The sequence below is a fragment of the Maniola hyperantus genome, chromosome 14 (assembly GCF_902806685.2).
Source record: "Maniola hyperantus chromosome 14, iAphHyp1.2, whole genome shotgun sequence".
Taxonomy (NCBI): domain Eukaryota; kingdom Metazoa; phylum Arthropoda; class Insecta; order Lepidoptera; family Nymphalidae; genus Maniola; species Maniola hyperantus.
Genome location: NC_048549.1, coordinates 225928 through 239367, shown reverse-complemented (window position 1 = coordinate 239367; position 13440 = coordinate 225928). Strand labels below are relative to the sequence as shown.

The window sequence follows — 13440 nt, the reverse complement described above, 5'->3', positions numbered from 1 at the left end:
GGCGGTTCATTTGTTACAAATTGGAAAATAATGTTATTTTCTCAATTTTCCATTCTTGGACATTTTTTCCTAATTTAAACATTATAATAGAAAATGTTGGATGTTTGTGGTTTTATCTCAATGATTATTATTATTATTATTTATTTATTTATTATTTAATTAGAACGGCCATAAAGCCAATTACACTAATCAAACATAAATGATGATATGTTAATATTGTGACATTTAGGTACCTGTGCCCTTCGGGCATCGATGTATGTAGATACATACCTATAAATTATCTATAAATCTTGAAAAGATTGTTTGGGAATATCAGATTTTTAGGGTTCCGTACCTCAAAAAGAAAAAGGAATCCTTATAGGATCACTTTGTTGTCTCCGTCGTGTCTGTCAAGAAAACCTATAGGGTAGGTAGGTACTTGCCGTTGGAAATTTGGTAGGTAGGTAGGTCTTATAGTACAAGTAAATTAATAAATCCGAAAATCGTGAATTTGTGGTTACATCACAGAAAAAAAATTAAAATGTGGTCATGAACTAATAATTAGTATTTTTAATTTTTGAAGTAAGATAACTATATCAAGTGGGGTATCATATAAAAGGGCTTAACTTGTATACATTCTAAAACTAATTTTTTAATTATTTTTTGCGTCATAGTTTTTGAATTATCGTGCAAAATATCAAAAAATTACGACTGTAGTTACCCTCGGTGCGCGAGCTGACTCGCACTTTACCGGTTTTTGTAACTAATATCGGTTTATTGGTCGGCGCACTGAGACCACTTTATATTCATAAAACAACGACACGGGGCCGCTGCGATCCTATTTGCGCTGTAAATAATTTTATCCTCTCCTCTACGCTTTTTCCACTACATTTTCTTCTATTTAGACTCGGAAAATAGGTACTTAAGCTATCTTGGCTATCTTACTCTTTGGTCTCGTGGCTCACTTATTTCTAATAACGAGAGTAGAGACGGCTAATAGCCAAAAAAACCGGTCAAGTGCGAATCGGACTCGCACACGAAGGGTTCCGTACCGCAAAAAATAACACTTTTTAATTACTATTATTTTGTGATGTAATCACAAATTCACGGTTTTTGAATTTTTCCCTTTACCCTAGCCTATAGCCTAGTGGTTAGGACGTCCGCCTTCTAGTCGGAGGTCGGGAATTCGATCCCGGGCACGCACCACTAACTTTTCGGAGTTATGTGCGTTATAAAAATTAAATATTACTCTCTCGGAAGGAAAACATCGTGTGAAAACCTGCATGCCTGAGAGTTCTCCATAATTTTCGCAAAGGTGTGTGAAGTGTACCAATCTGCACATGGCCAGCGTGGTAGACGTGGGATACTTGGAAATTGGAATAATCCCTGTAATATTTTAATGAACATTTATAAAACGTTTTACATAAAAAGTAATCTTAGAATAGAGAATTCCAAAACAATATTAAAATGTACTTACAAAGGAAATAATGTAATATCTTGCCGACGTGAGTAATAAGTAATTTTAGGATCCCAAAATGATAATATTGAATTCATTTAACTACAAAGGAAGTAATTTTATATCTATTATTTAATATTGCCTACAATCGGTACCAAAATATAAGGCACATGTCCCACCGCCGACGAAGAAGAAGCTACGACTATTTCCTCGTTCAAGAGATGTATGATTCCGAGTCAATAAAAGAGATAAATATATTTTAGTTGATCGCTGACTGTGCACGAAAACTCTCTCTGCACTAGTTTATTGCAGCGATAAGAGCTATCAAAGAAAAAAACTCGCTCAGCGACGCTCTCTTGGCGGTAAAAACACTCGCGCAGTTTGTGCATGTATATCTCGAGTTCACCGTCGCACTCGCACAGTCTCTCATACAAATAGAAACGATTTTTATGCAAATAAACTTTTACAAGTGCTTTTGCATCGTCAAAAGCATAGGTAATAAGTATACCATTAGTTCGGAATGACTTTCCTACCGAGAAGAATCAGCAAGAAACTCGACGGTTGCTCTTTTCAAATATTCTAATGTTATGCTATAATGTATAAGTAGCTGTAATCTGGCGAGTCGATCGATTCATAGTCCAGCGACAAAACTATCCCAACTACACTCTCTCGTTGCTTTTGCTATTTTCTAGTTCGTCGCTAAGCATCGGTAGTGGGCCAAGTGCCTTACTTCCCCATAGCGATATTATGTGGAGATGACAGTCCGTAATGGAGTCTGCGTAAAGGAACCCAACATTACCTCACAATACAAAGAGTGGTACAATATACCATTGTTTATTTTAATTTAAGTGAATAAAGTGGAAGAAAATAATGCTTTAAGTAAAGTGATATTGTTAGAGCTAAGGAAACCTGATCTTGTACGCGAAATTAATTTTCACACAGACGAAGCGAAAACAGAGAGAACTTAAAGTATGTACTTATTCTTATTACCATAAATGTTACTTTAGCATTTGTTATAACTTCTATATGGGTATCTAAATATAGTATAAAAGGAAAGGTGTCTGTCTGACTGGACTGACTGACTGACTGATCTATCAACGCACAGCTCAAACTACTGGACGGGTCGGGCTGAAATTTTGCATGCAGATAGCTATTATGACGTAGGCATCCGCTAAGAAAGGATTTTTGAAAATTCAACCCCTAAGGGGGTTAAATAGGGGTTTGAAATTTGTGTAGTCCACGCAGACGAAGTCGCGAGCATAAGCTAGTTAGAAATATAGCATTAGACACTAGATGATGCCCACCACATGGTCCGCGTAGATTTAGGTTTTTAAAAATAAAACTGGCCAGACCCCGTGGCAGAGACCTGTGCTCTGTAGTGAGCCGGCGCGGCGATGGGTTTATGATGATGATTACCTCAAAAGGAAAAAAGGAAACTTTATAGGATCACTTTGTTGTCTGTCTGTCTGTCTATCTGTCCGTCTGTCCGTCGTGTCTAGAAAACCTATAGGGTACTTCCCGTTGACCTAGAATGATGAAATTTTATATGTAGGTAGGTCTTATAGCACAAGTATAAAGGAATAAATCCGAAAACCGTGAATTTGTAGTTACTTACATCACAAAAATTTAAATGTATTTTCTATTTTCAAAGTAAGATAACTATATCAAAAAGAGTACCTCATGAAAGGGCCTTAACCTGCACATTCTAAAACAGATTTTTATTTGTTTTTATGCATAATAGTTTTTAATTTGTCGTGCAAAATGTCGAAAAAATACGACTGTAGTACGGAACCCTCGGTGTGCTAGTCTGACTTGCCGGTTTTTATTTTACATGGCGTCCATTTTGAAAGTTTTGTTATGAACTTGTTATTTATTTTAGCGGTAATAGAAATACACACTAAGTAAAAACTACAACTCTACCTATTATGGTTCATGAGATACAGCCCGCTGACAGACAGACGGACAGCGGAGGCTTAGTAGTAGGAGGGTCGCATTGGCATCCTTCGGGTACGGAACCCTAAAAAGCAATAGTTATTGCAGTAATGTATATCAGTATCAGAAGAATAAGTAACCGATTTAGGGGAGAGACATTTAAAACTATTTAGCAGTAAAGCCCGGGCCAGTGGACTGGGACCTAATGAATGGTTTTATTGCAAAGGCATTACTTTCACTTAACCCCCGTTCCCGTAACGAATGGTTCAGATAAGCATCGTTAGGAACGGCCGCCCGATCTAATTGCCGTTTTGCGCTTAAAGCCTTTATAAAATGACATACTAAGGGTTAGGTGGCCTATAGGCTTTTTGGAGTCTTGTAACTTATAAAATGTGAGCCCTGATAGCCTAGTGGTACTTGGGAGGTCGGAGGTTCGATCCGGACACGCACCTCTTAACTTTTCGAAGTTGTGAAGTTTTATCTCAACTATAAGTCCACTAGTTTATATACCTCTTAATGCGCGCTCAAACAAACAAAGAAGTAAGTATACTTAGAAATTTTTACTGTACGTAAGTAAAAGAGGTGATAGGCCAGTGATTAAGAAATCGGCCTCCTTTTCGGGAGGTCGGGGTTTCAATCCCGGGCACGCAGCTCTAACTTTTCAGAGTTATGTAAATTTGAGCAATTAAGGTGACGCAGGACGCTCGACCAAAATTGGCAGCGCACGTGGGTAACATGTTTGCTTTTCACTTGACATTGTATGAGAAAGTTGAGAGGCACGATGATTTTCACTGAAATCAAGGGTGCAAAAAGGGTTTAGGAAAAGTATTTTTGAGAAAAAACTGCTGAATTTATGTTTGCAAAGTAAAGTTATTTCAACTAATGAATAAATAAACAACGTCTAATGATAAATTGTTTTAGAATTTTCATATCCCTAATCTTATTTATTTACGCCCAAAGTTGTTATTAATTTAGCGTTAAAATAGGAATCTTTTGAGCCTTGTAACTTTTAAATCAATATTTTTTTCAATATTTTATATATCAATAAACCTAGATAATGACGAGATAAATCGATATAATTCTTAGTTTTGTGCGTACAATATCGAATATTGTTGTATTTTTCCTCCTACGTTTGTATGGAGAAAGCACCGAACTGAGCTACCTTAAAGGAAAATATCACGCAGAAACCTCTATTATGTTCTCAAAGGTGTGTGAAGTCTACCAATCCGCACTGGACCAGCGTGGTTGACTATGGCGAAACCCTTCCCATTCTAAGAGGTGACTTGTGTTAAATAGTGAGCTGGTGAAGGCATGATCATGATGATGATTGTAAACGCCTGTAGCGTATAAAATCTAATAAGTAACAAAATCCAGTTTTTAAAATGTTCTTTCTAGCGAATAAAATCCACTTTAATGTTGGTTTTCCTCGACTAGACGTCCGGTGTCAGTTAAAGCCGCCCGCCCGCCCGCCCCGGGGAAATATCCGCCCTCCGGGGCGATGCCTCATCTCTTAAGTGCATCGCGCACAGATCTCATCTTACGAGCATTGCAGCTGACTTCGCCAAATTAACCCACGGAAATAAGATAGATCTGTTTTGTTAGAAATCAACTATTTCATTAAAAAAAAATTAAGATGATGCCCGCGACTTCGGCCACTTGAAATTGGGTTTTTTAAAAATCATATGTAATCATATGTATCATATGTAATCTTTGATTTTCCGGGACGAGAAAAGTATGTAGACCCATCCGTTAAACCAATTTTGACGAAATTTGATGGAGAGATCTAGGTTAGTCTACTTTTTAGGGTTCCGTACCTCAAAAGGAAAAACGGAACCCTTATAGGATCACTTTGTTGTCTATCTGTCTGTCGGTCTGTCAAGAAACCTACAGGGTACTTCCCGTTGACCTAGAATCATGAAATTCGGCAGGTAGGTACGTTTCATAGCAGACATTCTGGGAAATATCTGAAAACCGTGAATTTGTGGTTACATCACACAAAAAAAATTAAATTGGTGTCATGAACTAATAATTAGTATTTTCAACTTTCGAAGTGAGTGACTATATCAAGTGGGGTATCATATGAAAGGTCTTCACCTGTACATTCTAAAACAGATTTTTATTTATTTTTATGCATCATAGTTTTTGATTTTTCGTGCAAAATGTCGAAAAAATACGACTGTAGTTCGGAACCCTAGTGCGCGAGCACTTCGCCTGTTTTTGTCCATGAGGTAGGATTTGAACCTTTCGGATTTCAGTCATCCTTTGCTACTGGAGCTTCCACTGGAAATTTTGTTTTCTTAAACGAATTCCACCCCCGGGAAATATCCGCGCATCCGGGGCAATGCCTCATTTCTTAAATGCATCGCGCTAACGTACCGCCCACATCTCATCTTACGTGTTAAAGTTCGCAGCTCGCCAAATTAATTTACGCTGCAGTTGTACAAATGGACAAGACAACTAAAATTACTTCTTTATTTTGTTTTAAGTTAGCTTACATATTACTTACTAGCTTATGCTCGCGACTTCGTCGGCGTGGACTACACAAATTTCAAAACCCTATTTCACCCCCTCAGGAGTTGAATTTTCAAAAATCCTTTCTTAGCGGATGCCTACGCCATAATAGCCATCTGCATGCCAAATTTCAGCCCGATCCGTCCAGTAGTTTGAGCTGTGCGTTGATAGATCAGTCGGTCAGTCAGTCAGTCAGTCAGTCAGTCAGTCAGTCAGTCAGTCAGTCTGTCAGTCACCTTTACCTTTTATATATATAGATTTAGAAAAATATTTTTAAATAAGTATCTAATAATTCATCTAAGTCTTTCTAAATATATAAAAGGAAAAGGTGACTGACTGACTGACTGACTGATCTATCAACGCACAGCTCAAACTACTGGACGGATCGGGCTGAAATTTGGCATCCGCTAAGAAAGGATTTTTGACAATTCAATCCCTAATGGGGTGAAATAGGGGTTTGAAATTTGTGTAGTCCACGCGGACAAAGTCGCGGGCATAAGCTAGTGCGCCTATAAACATTCAGTTCAGCATAAAGCTCGCATGAAGGCGAGTGCATCGCTTAATGGGTCGCGAACGGCGCCTCGCATTCCGCCGGGCTGGGTTTCATGCAGGCACCCTTTTATATGCACTTATATTGTACTTACATATTCCATGTCTTATTGGATTTAAGAGAAATACCGTATCTTCTTCAGATCTAATTGTTTTTTAAAACTATCAAATTTTTTGTACAATCAAAAGTCTAGGGACGAATACCTACACAATTTGAATTTAGAACTAGATGATGCTCGAGAGTTTGCGTAGATTTAGGAGTTTAAAAATCCCGTAAGGACTCTTCGAATTTTCGGGATATAAATTAACCTACGAGTAGGTATGCCACTCTTCAGGTCCAAATAAGAGCCTCAATAGCTCAACCGGTATAGGAGTGGACTGAAAACCGAAAGGTCGACGGTTCAAACCCCGCCTGTTGCACTATTGTCGTACCTACTCCTAGCACAAGCCTGACGCTTAATTGGAGAGGAAAGGGGAATATTAGTCATTGAACATGGCTAATATTCTTTAAAAAAAAAAAAAAAAATATCCATGCAAAAATCACGTTGATCCGTTGCGCCATTGCGGCGTGATTGAAGGATAAATCAATACACTTTTGTACTTATTGTTATTATTTAAAGAATATCTCAAGTTAAACGGGCAAACCTTGTTTTTCTGTCGTTTCATATTTAAGGTATCATATTGTATTATAGGTAACTAGATGATGCCCGCGACATCGTCTGCGTGGATTTAGGTTTTAAAAATCCCGTGGGAACACTTTGATTTTCCGGGATTAAAAGTAGTCTGAATCCTTTGCCGGGATGCAAGCTATCTCTCTACCAAATTTCATCAACATCGGTTAAACGGGTGAACCGTGAAAAGCTAGCAGACAGACAGACAGACAGACAGACAGGCGGACAGACAGACACACTTTCGCATTTATAATATTAGTATGGAAGTATGGATAACTAATTAGATATTAGATATTAACCTATTCAGAGGATATCTCTACCCTTTGATTATATACTTTGTATATATTTGAAGTTCTTACCGAAAAATGTTTTTAGCTTGCTTTGTAATGTTTGTAATGTTTGTAATCGAGAGTAAATGAAGTACAGTACGCAGCCGAAAGTACCTAATGTACATTACATTACTTTAGAATGACATTTCGGCTTTGCAGAGCGTTGTCTTTGTCACTCATACCTATATGACGTTTTGTCGGTCTCAACGACCGAGACGTAGTGCTCTACAAATCTGCTATATCCTTCTAAAGGTCGATGAACATTACTTATGTTAAGAACCCACATACCTAGGTACATAAAACTTTGCACGTTTTTCCAAAACCATTGCAGCAAAGTAGCGGTTTTTAATAAAACTACAAAGAAAATTGAAAACACCAGCATTACAATAACACGGTACACCAAACAAATCATAAAGCGCGGTCCACGACCACAACATAAAGCTCGTTATCCCCTAACAAGCTCGACTCCTTTGCGAGCCATCCTCCTCCCGTTTAGTTCCATTTGTTGCTATACAATTTTAGCCTTTATCGTCCCTTGTTTACGGCCACATTAGGTAGAGGACCCGGGGTAATGTGGAGTTAAAGCCATTTCTTAAGCATTTTATTATCCTTTCCTTGAACGAAATTAAATAGCTATTTAATTTGTAGTAGTTTTTCTTCTACGGGAGAGTAAATACTTTCTAGTTAGCTTTTAAGTACGTAATAAGGATCAAGGGTTCCTACAATATTATACTGTACCTACTTTATACAACAGTACCTATAATTATTATTAAATGTAAGCTCTCTACATAGTATAGAACAGCTTCCGTCTGTTCCTTTGTACGCTTAGATCTTATAACCTACGCAACGGATTTTAATGCGGTTTTCATCAATAGATAGAGTGAGTCAAAAGAAAGGTTTATACGTATACTTACTTTGATATTGTATTGTGTTAGTTTGTTCAAATAATATGACGATAATTGTTCAAGATGTCGGAAGAAATCAAGACGACTGAAAGCTTTCATCGAAAATGCTTTTTTATACTTTTGAAATACATATATTATAACAAAATGACCACACTGATGCCACATTAGTTACGTTGCACCCGCGCGAAGCCGGGGCGGGTCGCTAGTCTATAAAAAGGAAAAGGTGACTGACTGACTGACTGATCTATTAATGCACAGCTCGAACTACTGGACGGATCGGGCTGAAATTTGGCATGCAGATAGCTGTTATGACGTAGACATCCGTTAAGAAAGGGTTTTTGAAAATTCAATCCCTAAAGGGGTAAAACAGGAGTTTGAAATTTGTTTGATCCACGCGGACTAAGTCGCGGGAACAAGCTAGTCTATATATATAAAAGGAAAAGGTGACTGACTGACTGACTGACTGATCTATCAACGCACAGCTCAAACTACTGGACGGATCGTATTCCTCTACATTATTTGGAACTAGATGATGCCCGCGACTTCGTCCGCGATTTAGGTTTTTAAAAATCCCGTGGGAACTCTTTAAGTTTCCGGGATCAAAAGTAAAGCCTATGTCCTTCCCCGGGATTGAAGCTATCTCTATACCAAATTTCATCAAAATCGGTTAAACGGATGGGCCGTGAAAAGCTAGCAGACAGACGGACAGACAGACAGACAGACACACTTTCGCATTTATAATATTAGTATGGATATGGCTAACTGTATGATACAAGTATTTTATGCAAATAAGTGGTGGCAACTTGCAACTCAATAAACAGTGGGAGGAACTAGGAAGGTGCTGGAGAGTTAATGGCACGTACCGCTCGTCTTGCACTAATATTGCAGATATGCAAATACGCGACGAGCGAGTGTTTGTGTGGAATTGCATTATTTGCACTCCTACTTGCTTCGTTCAATGTTGCTAATAGCATTTTGAAAAAACTGAGTTCGCCTTAAGTCGTATAAATAGTTTAGGAGTAACATTTTTTTATATTTAGGGTTCCGTATGCCATCATCGCGACCTTATAACTCAGCCTCCGTTGTCCGTCGTTCACTCTGTCTGTTAGCGAGCTCTATCTCGTGAACCGTAATAAGTAGACAATTGAAATTTTCACAGAATGTGTATTTCTATTGCCTCGATACCAATAGAAATAATAATTTCAAAATAGTCGCCATGAAAATTTAAGAAATCAAAAAGTGTTATTTCTTGTACAATAGCAGTACAGAACTCTGTATGTGAGTCCGACTCGCACTTGGCCGATTTTTTTTAATATTTACCCCCTTTCTTTTAATCACATAATGTTAGGAATTTTTTTGGGGTAGGGCTTATCCTGAAGGCGCCCAAGAAAGCGCTGCCTGGACGTGTTGCCAACTCGACCGGTCACGTTATACTTGACTGGTTTTCGAACCCGCGAAGTCTTAATAAAAATCCGCGGCTCTAAATCACTGGGCCAGCAAGGTTCTTATCTAATCACTTAAGTTTCGGCCCAAAAAATACAAAGAAATCCGTCGTTCGTCGTAATTTCGGCAATAAAGCAGTCTTTTATGACGGGAGTCGTGAAATTTTATTAGCGTATTGTTTCCCGTTTAGCCGGGCCGGCTATCCGGCTATCCGGCTATCCGGCTATCCGGCTAACTTGCCGGGTTTATGAGCTATGGCTGGGGCTATTAACCGGCTAATGTTATTAGTTCTGATCCATGGTGACAACTAACCAGTTACAGCTTAGTATGTGGGGTTGAGTGTCCAAAATTTTCGGCTTTTCGCTCTTTTATATGACTAGCTTATGCTCGCGACTTCGTCTGTGTGAATTTTCAAAAATCCTTTCTTAGCTAATGTCTACGTCATAATAGCTATCTGCATGCCCAGCCCGATCCGTCCAGTAGTTTGAGCTGTGCGTTGATAGATCAGTCAGTCAGCTTTTCCTTTTATAGAATTTAGATGCCTGAAGGAAATACGTAAATCTTGTGAAAAGAAAGAAATATTTACGAAAACGAATTCTTATTCCTAAAAATTTGAACTTATTAATCCTATGGCATTTGATATGTAATAAGCGTGTTACTTGACCGATTTTTTAAAGCCAAATTTTTGTTGCTGGTTTTGGGTATCCAAGTTTGTTAGATTACGAAGTATTTACCGATGGTCTACACAATTAGTAAATAACATATTTTTCTAATTATTTAATAGAGAATGTTTGGGATAAGTAGCTCAGTAAGTAGCTCTCATCGAAAACATCCCGGGAACGCTCCCCGGTTAGTTCACTAAAATCCTTTCGATGTTCCGTTTGTAAACTGAAAGTGCGGGCGATAGAGAGTTGCGAACTCTTCCACTTAGCTTACTTTTACTGCGATTGGATGAAAATAGCTCTTTAACCGGTTTTTCGTTTTATCTTAAACTGTGAATTAAATATTTGTAGTTTGTTCTTTGTATACGTAACGAGGAAATCCGTCGGAGAACCAAAGTGACTGACATAGCTCAACGAATCAGCCAGCTGAAGTGGCAGTGGGCAGGCCACGTCTGCCGCAGAGTCGATGGCCGCTGGGGCAGACGTGTTCTGGAGTGGAGACCGCGTATCGGCAAGCGCAGTGTGGGACGACCTCCAACCCGCTGGACTGACGACCTTAAGAAGGTAGCGGGAAGTGGGTGGATGAGGAAGGCAGAGGATCGTGTGTGGTGGCGCGCTCTATGTCCAGCAGTGGACGCAAACAGGCTGATTGATTGATTGATACGTTACAGTCCGGTCTGAAATAAAGCGATTACTGGCCGAGTATTATTGTAAGATCGAGGCGAAGCCGAGGACTTCTGAAGTGAATTTCAAACTAATCTAAACGAGTGGTATCAAATTTTCAAATCGCCGCGCAGCAGGGTGATTACGTAAAACGTTGCATTAGCGACAGCAACGCGACAGCAGCAGCAATGCCACAGTTCATTTGCTGTCTCTTCTTCTTCTTCTTCTTATTTTGCTTTGTGGCTATTGCTGTCTCTCTTTAGCCGCTGTTACGTGCAGTGCAGTCGTTTGACAGCAATGATGGCGACATCGCCTGTCGTATGGCCTGTCGCAAGATACGTGTCGTGTAGTTTTGACATGTCGCAAGGTGGCTGACATGAAATATGTAAATATTTTTGAATTATGAATGTGAATTCGATTTTAAACATGTACCTAAGTATTAGTATTCACTCCACATTATTGCGTTTTCAAAAGAAAACACTTAGTAATGTGAACTTTGTGGAACTAACAAAATTTCAACTAAAACTTGTCGAGTATATTGAAAAGCTGGATTCAATTTAAATGGTAGTCTGACTGTAACTCTGAGTCCATATTACAGAAAACCGGTCGAGTGCGAGTCGAACTTGCACACGAAGGGTTCCGTACCATCGGACAAGATATACGTACAGTATATATAGTACGCGGCAGATAATAATGTACATCGACCTATAGAAAGAGGTTTCGGCTTTGTAGAGCGTTGTCTTTGTCACTCATGATGTGATGTTTTGTCGGTCTCAACGACAGAGACATTGCTCTACAAAACCGCTATCTCTTTCGAAAGGTCGATGTACATTATTTTCTGCCGCGTACAGTACCTAGCACACTGGAACTTAATGTGATTTAGTAAATTAATTTTTTCGTGAACACCTTTAATTTTTTTTGTGATAATATACTACAAATTCACAGTTTTTGGATTTTTTCTTTACTTGTGCTATCTGCCAAACTTCATGATTCTAGGTCAACGGGAAGTACTCTATAGGTTTTCTTGACAGACACGACAAACGGACAGATAGACAACAAAGTGATCCTTTAAGGGTTCCTTTTTTCCTTTTGAGGGACGGAACCCTAAGTAGACGACAAATCCTATATATCTAGATCTGAATGGAAGCCCCGTCGTCTGTGAGCTACGCGGATAAGACGGGCTGAACCTGAATATGATTTTATGCATATTTAAGAGATAGGTGAGCGGAGACGCAAATAAGGTCGTTTGAACACTCAGCAGTTAGGGAAAATTGTGACCAGATTTTTCATTTTCAACAAAAATATAAATAAAATAATTTATTCAAAATAGGCAAATTAGACTTTTTGATTGTCAGTTGTTGGATTTGTAAGATATTTGTGATCATTTTTACGAAAACTACTGACACCAGCATATTAAGATTACGCGAAGAACGGAGTTCATAATAACGCGACACGTCTTCCAGTTTAGTGAGGTTTTATGGTTGTTGTCTTGTTGTAGTACTTGCGCACAAGACAGGGCCGCACCTCTATACTGAACCGATTTAGATGATTCTTACACCAATAGATTAGTCTCTAGTATCAATGCTATGTTTAACCCACGTTGTTTTGTTGGTTGCAGGCGACACGCTGTGCCCCACCGGCATGTTCCGCTGCCCCGAGGGAAAGTGCATCCCCGCGCTGTGGGTGTGCAACTACCAGCGCGACTGCGACAAGGGCGAGGACGAATTCCAGTCGTGCCGTGAGTACCGACCTTTACTTTACTTCTTCTTCTTCTCTACACAAGCCCGGCAAAGTCTTGTGTTCACTGTTGTTGTGAGAGATGACGTTCGTGCGTTTGTGTTCGTGTTCGTGAAGTTCCGGTGAAAATAACAAGAAAGAGGGTAGTTCGCTACTGCCCGAGACAGCTCGAACGTCATCTCTCGCAGCACCGCAGTCCCGCCGTGACCACGACCCGTGCAACTGGGTTGAAATATCGACCAATAAAACTATCAAATTAATCGTGGTATGTACCCGTAATCTACATTAAAACATGTTCCATATCTATTGAAAAGGGATAAATGATCCTCTCTAAACGACGTAAAGATAAAAGATAGAAGGTTGTGGTCGTTACATATGCAATGCCAAAAAAAAGCCAATTGTAAATGCAAATTAGCGAGGAGTCAACGACGCGGAGTCGACGAGGTATTTACTTATACAAAGTTTTATTGCTAGTTCTACAGTTTATTTAACGTTTACATTCTTTACTAGGCAGCTGTTGACCGACACTTTGTCTTTTGAGTTTTTCAAAACTTTCTAAAACTAATTTATTTATTTATTTTATTTTATTTATTTTTTGCAATC

At 39.0% G+C, this 13440-nt stretch overlaps 1 protein-coding gene across 1 annotated transcript in view; it reads left to right on the top strand.

Annotated features, from left to right (window-relative positions):
- The window catches only part of mgl (low-density lipoprotein receptor-related protein megalin), a 197694-nt gene that overhangs the window by 138892 nt on the left and 45362 nt on the right, over nucleotides 1-13440 (top strand). Inside the window, exon 2 of the mRNA XM_069502872.1 lies at nucleotides 12719-12838. Within this exon, the coding sequence (XP_069358973.1) occupies nucleotides 12719-12838 (120 nt within the window). The remainder of the gene's footprint in view (nucleotides 1-12718; nucleotides 12839-13440) is intronic.